The sequence below is a fragment of the Bactrocera dorsalis genome, chromosome 5, assembly GCF_023373825.1.
Source record: "Bactrocera dorsalis isolate Fly_Bdor chromosome 5, ASM2337382v1, whole genome shotgun sequence".
Lineage (NCBI taxonomy): Eukaryota > Metazoa > Arthropoda > Insecta > Diptera > Tephritidae > Bactrocera > Bactrocera dorsalis.
The window spans coordinates 8,849,966-8,866,837 of NC_064307.1; the positions used below are offsets into that span (position 1 = coordinate 8,849,966).

At 34.3% G+C, this 16,872-nt stretch overlaps 1 protein-coding gene across 10 annotated transcripts; it reads right to left on the reverse strand.

The window, feature by feature from the left end:
* Positions 1-66: 66 nt before the first annotated feature.
* On the reverse strand, positions 67-13,077 carry LOC105231333 (PAN2-PAN3 deadenylation complex subunit PAN3). 10 transcript variants are annotated; one of them, XM_011212577.4, is made up of 13 exons: positions 12,938-13,071; positions 10,096-10,415; positions 6,808-6,884; positions 3,731-4,225; positions 3,194-3,665; positions 2,847-2,963; positions 2,657-2,777; positions 2,373-2,495; positions 2,173-2,302; positions 1,967-2,103; positions 1,716-1,907; positions 1,458-1,620; positions 67-1,366 (listed from the first exon to the last, which is right to left on the reverse strand). In XM_011212577.4, the coding sequence occupies exons 2-13, from the start codon at positions 10,127-10,129 to the stop codon at positions 1,256-1,258; spliced, it is 2,172 nt and encodes a 723-aa protein (XP_011210879.1). In that variant the 5' UTR covers positions 10,130-10,415; positions 12,938-13,071; the 3' UTR covers positions 67-1,255. The 10 variants fall into 10 exon arrangements, with proteins under 10 accessions (XP_011210879.1, XP_011210883.1, XP_011210880.1 ...); XM_011212581.4 differs by having other exon boundaries at positions 10,096-10,403; positions 12,938-13,057; XM_011212578.4 differs by having other exon boundaries at positions 12,792-12,981.
* Positions 13,078-16,872: the final 3,795 nt, after the last annotated feature.

Below are 16,872 nucleotides of genomic sequence, written 5' to 3' on the forward strand. Positions count from 1 at the left end.
TTAGCTGGGCATTGCAAGTAAGCAATCAAATTGTAACTATTTGTGGAAGAAAATTACCGCAAATAATAAGTTTTTTTTTGAATTTTTATGTTTTATTTTTAAATATAAGTCTTACAATAATTTAAGATTACTTAATTTTCTTTTAGAAGAAATAAGTTGGGCTTTTTGATGTTGCATTGGTCTTATCAAGCGTGTCTGAACAGGAAGGTCTACAATTCTGATAATTTGTATATTTTTTATATATTTTTATCACTGAGGTATAAACGATACAATTTTAAACTAAATAGGAAGAAACTGCACGCAACACATAAGTATTTGATCTTAATGAAAATGTCAATATAAAAATTGTGAAATTCACCTATTTATCCTTGCATAAGGAATTTTTAACATAACACTGCATTTAGAAAAAGCCTTTACAGCGTAGATCGAAATACTACAAAAATATTAGATTAATGTAAACTGAAATAAAAAAACAATAAATTACTATATTAAGTCTCCATATATTTCCCAGTCAAAGGAGTGTAAAAAGATCGCTTCGAAAAACCAGACGCATAAGCTGCGTCTAGTCGGATTTCTTCAACGTTAATCTTCTTTCAGATTTCGCATTTGCTTGTTGTTTAAAATTTTAACACAATTTTCGTTTTTTCATTTTTCCTCACTTCTGTAAAAATAGATTATTTACTCCGTCACTCTTTTTGTACAACAACAACAAAACATCTTATTAGTATGCAATAGTCAGCGCCAAACACTTGGTTAACATCACAAGCAAAATTACTTGTTCTTTTCCTTTTTTACTTTTACTTTAGCTTTCGCCTTTGTTTTTGTTTTTGTTTTTCTTCTGATCAATCAAGACTTTTAAAAAGTACTTTGTTTTATTTTTAGTTTCGATTTATATTTTTTTCGGTTTCCACTTTAAAATCTTTTTAGCTTAATAATTATATGTCGCAGGGATAAATAGATATGCAGTTCGAAAAAAGAGAGGGGGAATACATTATTAATGTTTCGATGGATTTGATGATTTTAGATATAAGGCTGGACTTCTTCTATTTTACAAATATTCTCGCGCATTTTATCCCCCCTCATGATAGGCGGTGGTCTTTACACTAACAGTTCTGTTCAGTTACAATAATTTCTAATGCTACCAAATAATGCGACTGTTACTGTGATTATATTTGCTTTTAGTGCCAATTGTAGTAATGGAGATGCCAAATGTGGCGGGACTGATGGTGGAGACTCTGTCAGTGTTTGAAAAGCATTATGTCGGAGCATTCATCACTAATTCGGAAAATGCATTTTCAAGACAATTTTTGAGTTCAGCATATGTAACAATCAAAACGGACTGTTCGTCACGCGACATTAGTTGAACCTAAAAAAGAAATGAGGTAATAATTAATAACTGAATCTTCACATCTACATCGCATTAGTTATTTATATTGAGGATTATATTAAAGAAGTACTCGTTCTAATGCGCCGGCATCCAATTTATTTAAGCAGTTTACGATATGTGCGTGATCCAGCCATGGACGACCATCTTCTGTGACGGAATGAAACAAATAATCACGAAACAACTTCAGCATATATCTATCACCAGTCTCTGACCAAGTACAATCCATATTAAAACTGAAATAGAAATACAAATATGTCAATTATTTATATTAATTATTTACTAACATATAAACAGCGCGGGAATATTATATTAAGAATTAAGTGCATACTCAGGTCTTTCATTTATGCAGTTTAATTTCACCAATATTCTATAGAGTCGACCATTCTCCATTTCTTTAGCCAACTCGTCTTCTTGCATGTCACACAGGCTTTGTAATGCATCCATTTGTGTATAGAAACGTGCCCCAATCATTGGCATAAGATCAGTTACAGAGCGTCGTTGCGTTGTTGAAAATAGATAGCTATAACAAAAGAGCCTAGTGAGGAAATGTTACAACAATTTCTTTAGACAAAAACCTACACAATAAAGTTGCGCAAATCAGTAGAATAGTGACGTGATACCATCTCAATGCTGTTTTGAACATTCTCTCGCTGAACAGATTGTAAGCATCGGCATGCTAAGGCTAATACCAGCCGACCCAAGGCAGTCAAATCGTCCTTCAAAGGAATTTGGAATTATGGGTTAATTCGCCGGTAGTGTAGTAAATAGAATATATAGATATATACTTGCTGATGCATGCTAGCCACTGCCAGAGGATTAGCTGCATTCGGGTCGAATTGTGCTATGTCACTTGTACCACAAAAACTCAAGCGCATCCGTTTACCAGTTACTAGTACTTTTGTTGGATCCAAGACCCTTTCGATTTTGAATTTCAATTTCTAATTAAAAACAAATATAATGGAATAGCTTCTGATCTTCGACTCACTTGCAGGCGAGTCCTGCCTGATGGATTGCACGTAAACCGGCTGTAAGCTGCATGATAATTGACCAAATACTCGCTTCCGGCAATAACGGGCCATTGTTAGTACGTTGTAAGTTACTTTTGTGGCTGCAAGAGAAAAGAGATACATACATATGTACATATATGTATACTATACTATGTAAGTACGTTCAATATAACATTACCTTATTAAAAACAAATGATACTCAAAATAAAATTGAGTTAGATTGAACAATTTTATTTTATAAAAAAATTAACTTATTTCGTACCTGAATGGGCGCGCATCGCCTTGGAATGGATCGGGGTAACCATTGGGCTCCTGTGTAGGCGTAAAGTACTTTGCAAGCAAGGTTTGTGAACCGGGATGATAATCATAAACTAATACTAACGCTATAAACGATAAAAATATATATATATTTATATATAGAGTAAAGTCTTACATCCAATAAGTTTACATACAATTATCACCAAATGCTTTTGTCGTGAATATCTCACGCAGTTGTACCACATTCGAATGTTGCAATTTCTTCCACATCTCTACAACAGCCATACATTTTGTTGATTGGAGGCGAAAACCTTAAAAATTTTAATACAAGTTTATGTTATTTTTCATAAAATTTTATTCTCTTGTAAAATTTTTATCAAAGGTGTTAACATGGACGACCTTTTTTTTATCTATGTTTAATACTATTTAAGATATAGGGCCATACAGTCCACGAAATAAGTATAGCTAAGAATACAAGCTAAGAATCTCTTTTGTTAATCTACGTTACGTTACGTTAAATAACTTAGGCCGTTACACGTACCATGTAATCTCCGCAAGCAATATTTAATGCCAGTAGTGCTATGTGTTGCCTTATAGGTGGATGAAAGAATAGTGATTTTTCCGTGCAGTGCCTGAACTGGTTCCAGGGGGTACAATGAGTGATAATTGTCTACTTCCGGTGGAAGGGCATTTTGTGCCACGTCGGCTGGGTCCAGCATTAAATTTGAGATCTCGTTGCGGGCAAGAATTTCTGATCGCATCTCATCAGGTAGGAAGAAGGCAGATTCCAAATGTGTTTTAGGCTGCAATGCAATTAAATTGGAAGCTGGTCCTGGATACACATGATGGCCGGTATATAGTAGTGGCGGTTGGACTGCTGGTATTGGTGCCACCACCGAAGGTGGAGCGTGATGCGCACTAACGGGGTCAACATTATTCACCACTGCACTATTGTTGGCGGCGGTCGTATGGTTGGCAGTTGGGTAAAAATAGATGGTTCCACCTACATTCTCCTGCATTAAATATATTTTTAGATCGAAGTTTATATAATAAATCAATGATTAAATCATTCTCGAACCTGATGTACGTTCGCTGGTAACGTTGTTGGTATGGGCGAGGCGTGGGGTGTGATTCGCGTTGGAGATTTTTCACTTCCGCCACTTACAAGATTTGTAGGCGATTCGTTATGCAGCATATTACCGCGCACTTTCATAGGTGTCGACATGTTCACATATGATTGCGTCCCAGTCGGTGGCTGAGTTGTGGAAATGACTCCGTTTACTAAGGCGTGTGACGGTTGGGTCGGCTGCTGCGATTGCTGTTGAAGTTTGTGGTGATGTTGCTGTTGTAGTTGTTTTTGTTGTGCAACGGCGGCAGCAGCTGCTTTCTGCAGACCAAGCAGAGACGAAGGAGTACTATTCACCGATTTCGCTACAGATGGGCCAACGCCGCCAACAACATTGACACCGGCACTGCCAAGACCGTTGCTCAGCATAGGAGTATGATAAGGTGTATAGAAATTTGGGGACGAATTTATGCGATTTGGAATGAATTCGGGAGACTGCGGGGTAACCTGGTAAGCAAGTTATAAACTTATAAAATACACAGAAATGTGCTTAATAAAATGAATGGCAAATATGCACATGTGTTTGTATACTAGAAGAGCCGGCCACGCGTTGCTGTGGATATGAAATACTTTTATAAACTACTCAAAATAATATTTATGAATAAAGGCGAAAACATTATTGTCGGTATAAGAATCCAAATGATTGTAATTGAGTTTTAATTTTCATAATGATTGACACAAATGTTTGTCAATGCAGTAAATAATAAATTTTCTATATGCCGTTTTACCCTGAATTATAACAATCATTGTTGTTGTTAATTATTATTATTTTTTTTGAATTTGAACACAACTTGGCACTAAAAAAATACCATTAACCGAAAATCTATAAAACCTAAGCACTTAGTTATGATATATAACTGTAATTTGGCAGAGGAGATCGCAGTGGCTAGGGGCACCTGTGGGTAAAACATTTTTTAAAAGTGGGTGTAGGCCCGCCCTCTAATAAGTTTAATGTATGTATATATCTTTTCAACCACTTAAGATACAAAAACCAAATTCTCATAGCGGAAATATTATACAAACTCCTACCGAGAGTGTGAAAATGGATGAAATCGGATGATAACCCCACTCATTCCCTATATAACGATACCGTTAAAAACTACTAAAAGCTTAATAAATCAATAACTAAATACGACTGGGACATTAAATTTTACCACCAAGAAGGTATAACAGGGCTTTAATGGAACCAGGGCCAAAATTGGGCGATAGGCGTGGCACAGCTACTTTTTAGTGAAAACATATATCTCGAGACCCGCGCGAGCAATTTGGTATATGACATTCCTGTGTGACGAGTGTAATCGGACTAAAAACACGCCTACTTCCCCTATAACACAATTTTAAATTCCATCTATTCTTTCACTTTCCTATGAAAGATGCAATTAATATAACGGGATAAAACTTATCAAGAATAATACCTTCGTAGTAGGCCACCTTATGACCATTACCTTAGCTTAAATCCTTGCAAGAAAAAAAGAGTATGAAATGTTCAGTTATACTCGACTTAGCCCTTCCTTATGTTTATATGTGAATTGTTTTGGCTTTAAACATAATTGACTAACTAAACTATCTTATCTTTAAATTAGATTAAACGCGGTGAACATGTTGTGATAAATTTTACTAAAATCAGTTCAGTAGTTTAGGAGTTTGCCCCAGAGAAAACTTGACAAGTAATTTTTATATTGGCATCTGTATACAGTCAGGTTAGCACATTTCAGGTTTAAATAGTGTTGGTTGTTTTCTATCAAAACTAAAGAAGTAACAATTCTAAAATTATTTTCTAAAGATAAACAACAAACAATTAGTGTTTTATCTTTTTTTTCTAATATCTTTTGTTTTTTTATTTTTTACACAAAAAATTTTCAATTTAAATTAGGTCATCACGTTAGCAAACATCACATATTATACATATGTATGTTGTTGAACATTTTGCCAAGAACATATTTTTAAGTGTATGTAATAACCAATTTAAGTGTTTCTATATTATTTTAATAATAAGACGTTTCTGCCTTGTTGCGAATGATCTCAATGTTCCGATTGACTAGAGATTCGTACAATTTTCCAATATAATATAAGGAAATTGATTATCAATCCTTTTTCTTGCAACTAATTTCCTTTAGTGGAATACTGCCGAACACATTAGATCCAACCATTTCCAAACCTTTTCTATAAGATTTATGTCGGGAGAATAAGGGTTTGTCTTAAATTGACATTTTTCTTCAATACCCAGATAGTGTGAATTTCGAGCTTAAAGAATGTTTAAAATAGGGAAAAGTTGTTTTGTCATTTTAATTATTAAAAGCCATAAATTGTTTGGTGTGCATTTTAATGCTTGGCAGATGTCGCCTGCAGTCCGCCGCACTCTATATTTTCTATTGTACTGTTTTTTTTTTTTTTTGTGATTCAATAATAAATTTTTAAACAATTTCAACCAATGAAAATGTGTTCTTTCAGTGATAACTGAATACAAATTAATCATCAAAATGTAGACAGAAAATTAATGAGAAAGACAAAAAAAAAACTAATTTTGACATTAAGGACACAGCAACATCTTTCGTAAGAGGAAGCACGCCCCATATCAACACAACTTTCTATAATTGAACCGATTTTCCTTTAGCCACATTAAATAAAATAAAGCTCTTAAGGAAAAAAAATTTGGTATCAATACCATATTCCAGCTCTGAAGACAAAATCAAATAGCATGTGCTAACCTGATTACGCAAAAACCAAAGCACACATTTCAACCAAATGGAACAGAAAATAGTAAAAACCATATAACGGACATTCCTATCACATGTTTTCCTAACCAGTTCATACAAAGATGAAACAATAAAGTAGCTGTGAGTTTATAACAAAAAATCAGAAAAAATTGTACAAGACTGATTGTCCACCTTTCAACATAAATATGACAGTTCTCGAGAGAAAATAATGGCCCAAAGCCAGCTTAGATCTTAAGATTGCTCCACCCCTTGCATTGAATTATATCACACAAATAGCAAAATTAGTTGGTTCAAATTTATATAATTATTTACCATATACGTCGCAAGTTTACTTTCTGAGGGAATTCCGTTCGAAGGAGGATAAAAAATCGGATCCATTGCAGCTGTGTCTGAAATATTGGATAGTTAAAATTTATGATTTCATTTGTTTTCGCTTCTTTTTAAATTTTTATTTATTATTTATTTCTTAAATGTTAATTGAAAGAAAAAAATAAAAATACATCCTAAAATTTGAAAGTCATACACAATAAAAAGTGACTACTTCAATGTATCATGCGGCACATGATGTTTTTGTAATAGTGTTATACATAGATAAAAGCTCGGATGTAAGCAAAAATTGATAGTCCTTTCCTAGATACTATTTACATATGTATGTATGTCTCATACCCCATTAACAAATCTTTTGGCAGATATCATAGGAAGCATTTAATTAGAGTTTCGAATTTTTTGTTCGTAGAGAGTGAAATCGAATTGGTTGCTTCCACCTGCCCAACATTTGTTTCCGATTTTTTAAGCTCTTTTCATTATTTCTCGCAACTTAAATATTATAATATGCGCTTATTTGCGAGAACACTCCAGAAGCATTTCAAAAGCTTGGTGTTCAAACGTGCTAAGTCCACTGTTTATGAAAATGTAAGACAGCACAACTTAAAATACGTCATTACAAAAATATTAACGTAACGTGGTTCTTATTCATTGTTATGGAGTAGTATGTGCTTTTCGTGCTACATTTGATTGAATTAGTTCGATAGAATTGTAATTTTTTGAACAAGTCAATAGTAAAAAATTAAGTCAGCGTACCGAAACTAAATCAGTAAATATTGCGTCTACAGTCAAATAAAACATTTGGCTCTGACGCAAGGTATGATATGGCAGATTCCCAATAAACAATTGTATGTGAGAAAGTGTTATAGAGTGTTTTATGGTTGGGCCTGCGGAGCAACCACGTGTGTTGGAGACCTCATATTCATAAAAGGAAACATGAACAAAAAAAAGATACCGTTATTCGCATATTAAAAATCAATTTAGCACAAAGTATTGGAAAACAGTATCGGCGTTTTACCAAAGCAACGACCCTAAACTTAGGTCGACAATTCTAAAGTAAAATAAAAAAATCTATTTTGATATAATATCGTTTACAATAAATAAATTACTATTTCATAACTTGATATTTCAGACTATCTTCATTTATTAAAATGAAATGAGTTTGTAAAAATTACACTAACTGAATTTGACATTCAAATAATTTGTAATATGCACATTCGGGTATAACACCTAAACACATGTGAATATTTGAGCAGAAACAGCTGAATCAAACCTTTGCTTGCGCAGCAACAGAGCTTACTTGTTGCAGAGTTAAAAAAAAAATAAACAAGTTTCTTAAAAATGTAAGCTAATGTTAACGAGTCAACTCTTTTTGTATTTAAATTCAGATATGTATTGTTTTTGTAACTGTATCATATCTACATATGTGTAACTACGTTTGTTAACGCCTACATTAGCTAAACAAACGATACGACAGCTTTTAGGCTAAGTGACGAAAAAATAGCTTTACCAGTACACATTATTTTTTACATGATATTGGCAAACATTGGGCCAAACAACCACCGAACGGCAAAATTTTGTAAAAATATATGCACATAACTTGCATATAATATACAACATACAGTGTGAGATAAAACTTAAGCACGGAATCTACCCTGTCGGTATTAAATTGAATAAAATCATAAAATAGGCATTAAAATTATTTTTTAAATTTTATTATTAGGACATTCAATGTCTTATTAAAATCGGAAGAATTAAAAGAAATAACTTATTTAAAAAAAATTAAATGAAAAACTTCAAATTTCTGGTGATGGATTTATGAATGAAAAATTTTCTTTTAATGTTTGGTGGCGTATCCTTTATTTTTCAATACAGCTTCACATCGGCGAAGCTTGGACATAATAAATTTATTTATTGTGTTGCCAGAATGCTTTTCCATGTTTTTTTACTTGTATGAATAAAGCGTCCTTATTTTTTAAATTTTTTGTCTAATTTTTCGATTTACAATTTCTCATAGGTTCTCTATGGGATTTATTCTTCAGCATGCGGCAGCATAATATTCTGAACCCCTATGTATATGTACTCCACCGTGTTTCACCAGGCCTGTTATATAATTCAGCGTTGTCCCTTCGGTCTGCGTACCAGCTTCAACCCGTCTAAACCTTTCATATTGAACTTCGATTCGTCGGAAAAAAGAATAGTTCGTCATTTTGTTATTGTCTAATTTATGTGCGTAAAGGCAAATTCCATTCGAGCCAGTCTGTTCTTTAAAGAAATTTACGGGTTTTACACACTCCTGTAACATGAAAATCCTCCATGGACAGCTCGATGTTGTATGGATCCGAACCGAAATTGGTTTGTAGATATAAAAAATTAAAAAAAAGTATGGTAATCCAAAAATGTTTCCAATAGTCATAATCGAGCCATTGAAATACTTTTCACTTTAGTATACCACCAATCTAATTTAATAACGAAGTTCAGTATATACGATTTTTTTTTTTTTTCTAAAAATAATAACTACACATATCCAACATTTGAATCACAACTTTTCATATTTGAATTCTTATATTTTTTTCTAAGTTAATTTGTTTAATTTTTACTAGTTTAAAAATAACAATGAATGCTCTAATAATAATAAAAATAAAGACAAATCATTTAATGCCTACATTTCGTTTAAATACATATGTATGTACCGAAGTTTTAGTTTTGTCGCACACTGTATAACCCAATGTTATTGAAAAGAAGAGAAAACGCTTTCTAAACCGCCTTTACAAATATAAAGCTATACTCGTCAAACAAACGAACTTCGATTATAAATCGAAATATTGTGTATTTGCCTGCCATATTGTATTTGCTGCAGGAAAAGAGTAAGTGGGTGAAATATATACAATGTAGTTATATGTGTATTCTGTTTGCACCATCTTCGTTAAAAGCCACAATCATATCTTCTATTTTACTGAATTCAACAATATTTTAATTTACAGTTTTCGCGGATATGTGCAATGATTTTCTATTGAGCCTCTGCATAAGAGATCGTTTACCATAATCTTTAGTACATTCTGTATTCTGTGATTTAATTTAAAACAACAGTTTGATTCTTCGGAAGGATGAACGTTTTAAACAAATGCTATTGCCTAGAATCTTTGCATAATAGCCTTAATGTTAACATACTATGTGCCACATTTTTAACTGCATTTTATTAAAATAAAAACCGCAAAACCATTAGGTTATATTTTCCTTCATTGCTACATTATCAAAAGTACTGATGCCACTTACCTGCAGGGAAGAAATTGTTTAAGAACGTTGACATTTTTCACCTCAACAATCAGCTAAGCGGGGGATTGTCGGTGGCGGTGGGTTCTATGCCTTGTCGTGTTCTTCGTTGATTTAAAATTCGGGGTCGTGGTCGGAATGGCCGTCGTTTTAAAAGTAATTTTTTATTGATCGTTTTTTTTTTAATTTTTGTTATTTATTAATTTTGTAGTTTTGTTATCTTTCAAGAATTGGATTCGATATTTTGACAGTCATTACAGATTAACTGATACATATTTTTTTTTGTTATTGGGCATTGTTAACTAAATTGTCTACCAATTAGACTTGAAGTGTTTTTATTTTTAATCAGAAAACAAATAAAATAATGAATAAATTTAAAATATATCTTTCCGTTTTATTTATATTAGATTATTAATAATAATGAAAAGTTAATTATATATGAATTTGTTTATATTTAAATACTAGTGATAATATACGATATTATAGGAATCCTTGCAAAGCCCAAAACACCAACATTAGTAATTTTCTCATAAGACAACAACGTTAAAAAAGTACTAGTTGCAGATGGAGTACGAATATATAGATTAGGTATACATATATACATATATCCATTTTTATATTAATACTAGAGTACTATAATCAAGAAAAGTTTGCGAACAATATCATAAAAGGAGGTTCCCACATAACAAATTGAAACGAAACGGCGCTAAAGAAAATCTTGCAGAACTATGGAATGAAAGACACTGTGAGTATAAATAACTCATCTTATTTCAAAAAGTGAGTTGTAACTATAAATTAAGAAGTTCCACTGTAGCTAAACATCGTTCTGATAGTCCTTCTAAGCTAAGCGACGAGATCAAGGGTACATTATTAAAAAATTTAACAAAATTGTCGACTTAAGCCTTCCCAAATAGCAACGTGTTGTACCAGATCAGTCTATGTGCAGGTGTGGTCTCGAAAATAAGTTTCAACAGTATAACAAGCCGAAACACACCGCAGAGATAAACAGGTAAAATATGTTATCAAATTTGCCAAAGCATTGCTCACATCCCCCACATCTGGATGCCTGTTAAGCTTATTATATAAGTCGTGAAAACAATGTCTGCTACAAATCCGACCTAAAAAGGATCATTTCCGAGAAACGGAATGCTTTTTCAACACAACAGAGGATGAAAATATCCTTTACATTTAAAAACTTTTTCTAACCACTGTGGCGTTGATTTTAGGAGAAGAAGTAAGAACCAGCCTCAATTTTTTATACCAGAAAAACTGAACCATTCTTGTAAGCAAGCTTTTACTGACTACTGTATATCATCTTTTTTATTTTTTGTCAACTAATTTCAGTAAATATAGCAATTCTCCTACAACCGGTTTTACATTACCGGATTTAACCCTTATTTTATATAACCAAGGGCTGTTATTTTGATCTAAAATAGTTTAATGCTTACGAGAAAAATTTTAAGAATATTTTCTCATTTAATAAAATATATATTTTCTTTAATATAAGTATTATTAATTAACCTGTGATAATTATATAAGTAAACCATACCCAATTGCAATAGCAATGGGAATCCAAATAAGATTATCCTATTAGATATTTATATATATAAGCACATAGTATGTATGTGAATGCCTACATTCCCGTTTGTAAAATATCCTAACAGCCGGTTATCGAAATGGGTAAATTTATTCTTATTTGTATACAAGTATATAATTCGTAACAGGCACGTACACAAATCTTATATGTATTAAACGAAGCTTGTAAAAGTGTATATGTACATTAATGTTTTTCCACAAATCCATTCCAGAAAAATACGAAAGAAAACGAAGAGAAAAACGTGAAGAGAGCTTTTTCATACATATATATTTATATAGAAGTAAACAAAAACAGCTGCCGTTTTTCGTGCTTATGCTTCGTATCTACTTTACTGCTTTCTATTTCAAAACATTCTTTGTGCAATTTGTGTACCTTAACTATAGTTATTTAAATAGTTAATAATGATTTGCTTTATATTATTCAAAATTTTAAAAACTATTCATCCATTATATTAACGCAATAAGCGGTGTATATAAAATCTCAGTATAATGGTTCACGCTAGATTAATACTAATGAAATATATGCACGATATACATATACAAATGCACATATTTATGTGCACTTGACAATTTTGCAAACTTTGAAAGTAAAAAAGTTATTATATATTCTGAGTAGGGCAATTTATACAAATAACAGTTGTATCAACAGTTAAACTATCAGTATTTTCGTTTTTGCATTTTCCAAATAAGTTCACATACACAATACTTCTTTACTGAGGAAGTTATATATACACAGTCGAAGGCAATTCTTTGTATATACTACCGATTTACAAGACCGCTACTATTCTTTTCTTATAAACTTCTTCGTGGGTGAGTTGAAATCCAAAAATATCAAAATATATATTTTTGTAACTTTCTAATAACTTAAACATTGTAAATTTGTTGTTTAATTGAAAATGCAAAATATGCCTATCATGTGGGTATCATTTAGAAAATAACCCTTCTCGTATTCTTTGACCAAATAGTATGGCTGCTGAAACTTTGTATAGGCAATTATGTCGCAGAAAGTTTTAAGTTATAATGTCAAACGCTACGCAATTTAACTTCATAAAACGTCGCGCACACATGCAAACCGTTGTCTAAAAACGAAGAAAAAGTTAAACCTTGATCGTTGTTGCGTTAGAGCGCCGCGCAAAAACTAATCACATAACACATGGATGTAAACTCTCCACTTAAAATCTAATTTTGCACATTTTCCATCATTTTTAAACACAATTAATAATTTTTTATTAAAAATATATTTATTTACATTATTGAGTTTGCTGATGTTTGCCTCGCGTGACTGTTTCAATGCGTCTTCGTCGAAAAACTTTTCCTCTAATTTTTCACATATGCCATTCGAATATATTTGCCTCACTCGCACTACTGTTGTTTACATTATTAAGCAACGTGAAGAGTATATTGCTTATTGGCGAGAGTGCTGCCAGCTTTAATTGCTTCAAAGGAAAGAGGGAAGAACAAATAGCAAACATATCATAGCGCCCTCTGAAAGTGAAATTTGTGCAAGTTAAAAATTTGAAAGCACACTCTATACCAGTTATTTTTATACCCTGAATAGGGTAGATTAAATTTACCACCATGATTATAATACCGAAAAAGAAACGTCAGAAGCCTTATAAAGTATTTATATATATATATATATATATATGATCAGCATAACGTGAAGAAAAATGTCATTTTATTTCTGTTTATGCTATAAAAAATTTACCTGAGGAGGGTATTATAGCTTCCCTGCAGCAGTGGTTAACTTCTTCTTGCGATTACGGTGCAATCCAGGAGTATGTACATTTACAGTATATATAATATAATTATATTGTTACAAAAGTAGTATTAAGTTGTATTTGTATTACTATATGCATCCCTGATTATGAACAATAGCTGTAGGTATATGGAATAGCATTTGTCTTGTTGTAGACATCTGGCGCCACGACTGTCTGCTTGTCGAAACAATAGACATCTGGCGCCGCACTGTCTGCTTGTCTAGGTAAACAATTGCTGAGTCTGGCGCCGCGACTGTCTGCTTGCGTCTGGCGCCGTATAGCCGTATGTTCTGGTAATTTCCAGACGCGATATTCTAGAAGGACACGTCGGCATCAGCGAGAAGTGCGTGGCTATATAAGCCGTGGCAGCGCCAACGTAATCAATCAGTGCTAAGAGTAAACTGCTATAGTGTAGACGAGTTGTGAAATAAAGAGTTGTTGAATTAAATTAAACAGTGTTGATTTATTTGTCAATCCAGAGATACGAACCTAACAAAGTAAACTAGCAAGAGTAAATTCGTAACAATTGGTGTCAGAAGTGGGATTGTCAAATAATCCAAATTCAAGATGGTTAAATTCGGAGAATTGAGAATTCAGCAATTAAAAAAGGAACTGGAGGAGCGTAATTTGCCGATAAGCGGACAAAAGGCGGATCTGCAGGCACGATTGCGTGAAGCAATGGGAGCGGATGGAATTAATGTGGACGAGTTCGAATTTGTTGGGCCAGAAACTTCTACAAAGGTAGAAGAAAAAGTAGAAGAACAACGAACATCATCAAGTGCAGACACGAACATGCTGTTAGTGGCTTTTAAGCAAATAATAGCTGAAAATATATCACAAATAACAGAGAATGCAGTGCAAACAGAAAATCGTTTGGCACAGCAAATAGCTGAAAATACATCGCAGTTAAAGTCTTGCCTTACACAACAAATGACTGAAAATAATACGCAGTTAGAAAAGCGTTTGGTACAACAGATTACAGAAAATACTACACAAGTACAAAAACAAGTGCAAGAGAAATTTTCAAAATTTGAAGAGGAATTAAGCACGTTAAAAAATGAAGAAGAAAATTTAAAATCAGAATTTCTTCAACTGAGTAATCGTATGCGAGAACTGCAACTGCATGGCCCTGCACCATCAATAAATAATCCAAGATTGAAGGCACCCACATTCGATGGAAGTATTCCATTTCAAATTTTCAAACTTCAGTTTGAAAAGACAGCAATGGCCAATAACTGGAATGCAGCGGACAAAGTAGCGTCCTTGTTTGTATCATTGAAAGGACCTGCGGCAGAAATCCTTCAGACTATTCCAGACTGTGAACGGGACAACTATGAGGCATTGATGAGTGCGATAGAAAGACGATATGGTAGTGAGCACCGGAAACAAATATACCAGATCGAACTGCAAAATAGAGGTCAGAAGATGAACGAGTCATTGCAAGAGTTCGCAACGGAAATAGAACGACTGGCTCATTTGGCAAATGCAGATGCACCTGTGGATTACATTGAGAGGGTAAAAATTCAATGTTTCATAAATGGAATTCGTGATGTGGACACCAAACGCGCCACATATGCATTGCCAAAAAGAACGTTTGCTGAAACGGTTTCGCACGCCCTCACACAGGAAACAGCTTCCCTACTAAGTAAACCAGCACACAAAGTACAAAGGGTTGAAATGGAACAACCGGCGCTGATGGAAGAAATATTGAAGACTCTGAAGACAATTGCTGCACAGCGAGTAAATACAACAGGCAGATGTTTCAACTGTGGAAAAGCGGGTCACTTTGCCCGAAATTGCAATTTAAAGGTAAACCCATCAAAACGGAACCAACCAACAGAACACCGAAAGAGGATTCACCACAAAAATGCGGATGCATTATCGCGTCGCCCTTGTCCACCGGAACGTAAACATTGCTCCAAATCAGAGAGAAAAGAAGGTATAATCGACGTGCGATTACTGAATATAGAACCTGAAGACGATTGGACTCCTCACCGCATCAGAATCAATCAGCTGGAGGACCCTGATCTTGCAAAGCTGATAATAGCCAAAGAAAATGGGGTACGACCACCAAAGGAACAAATAAGTAGCGAGAGTCCAACTGCAAAAGCATATTGGGCCCAATGGAACAGCATAAACCTCGTTAATGGATACCTTCATCGTACCTGGGAAAGCGAAGATGGCAAACAGTCTCGTCTGCTGATCATAGTACCGAAGTCCATGATCCCGAAAGTATTGAAAGAATATCACAATGGACCTAGTGGAGGGCACCTTGGGATTACAAAAACTATAGAGAAGATTAAACAACGGTTCTACTGGATCGGTTGTCGAGATTCCATAGCAGAATGGATAAGTAATTGCGTAGAGTGCATGGCAGCTAAAGGTCCTAAAGCCAAAAGTCGCGGTAGGCTACAACAGTACAACGTGAGATTACCATTTGAACGAGTCGCAATGGATGTTGCAGCTCCGTTCCCAACCAGTACGGCCGGAAACAAATATCTACTGGTTGTCATGGACTATTTCAGTAAATGGCCAGAAGTATATGCCTTACCAAACCAGGAAGCGAAGACCGTAGCCGAAGCGTTTGTAGAAAATTGGATAACAAGGTTCGGAGTGCCCATCGAATTACACTCAGATCAAGGCAGGAATTTCGAATCTGTACATTATTGGGCATCCACAAGACACGGACAACAGCGTTACATCCACAATCAGATGGAATGGTGGAGAGATTCAACCGAACGCTCGAAGAACATATGCGGAAAATCGTTGATAAAGATCAACGGAATTGGGACAAGTGCATCCAGATGTTCCTGCTGGCGTATCGTTCAGCGAAGCACGAGACAACTGGTTACACGCCAGCAAAGATTATTTTCGGATCTGATCTGCGACTCCCTGCTGATCTTAAGTTTGGAACGAATCCTACAGCTGTAAGAAATGATGGAGATTATTGTTCTGCCTTAAAGGAAGAAATGAATGAATTGCATCTAATGGTAAGACAGCATACGCATCTGATGAGCAATAAGATGAAGGACCGGTTCGATCAAGCGGCAAATTCAAAAGGTTTTGAAGAAGGTGATCTGGTCCTGTTGTACAATCCACTTCGAAAGAAAGGCTTGTCCCCGAAACTGCAGACAGCCTGGGAAGGACCCTATATGGTGATAAAACGACTTAATGACGTGGTATACCGCATACAACGAAATGGGAAAGCACGATGTAAAATGAAAGTAGTACATTTGGAGAGGCTCGCCCCATTTGGTTCAAGAGGATTTGTGCCTAATCGGGACGATTAGGCTTTAGTGGAGGGCAGTGTTACAAAAGTAGTATTAAGTTGTATTTGTATTACTATATGCATCCCTGATTATGAACAATAGCTGTAGGTATATGGAATAGCATTTGTCTTGTTGTAGACATCTGGCGCCACGAC

Bases quoted from the DNA above. Each gene is read 5' to 3' on its own strand.
- LOC105231333 (XM_011212577.4), bottom strand. From the start codon at position 10,129: ATGTCAACGTTCTTAAACAATTTCTTCCCTGCAG. The intron at 2,303-2,372 runs GTGAGTCGAAGA...CAAAATCGAAAG, and splicing joins CAGGCAGGACTCGCCTGCAA to GGTCTTGGATCCAACAAAAG. The intron at 1,908-1,966 runs GTAGGTTTTTGT...CTTTTGTTATAG, and splicing joins GATTTGCGCAACTTTATTGT to CTATCTATTTTCAACAACGC.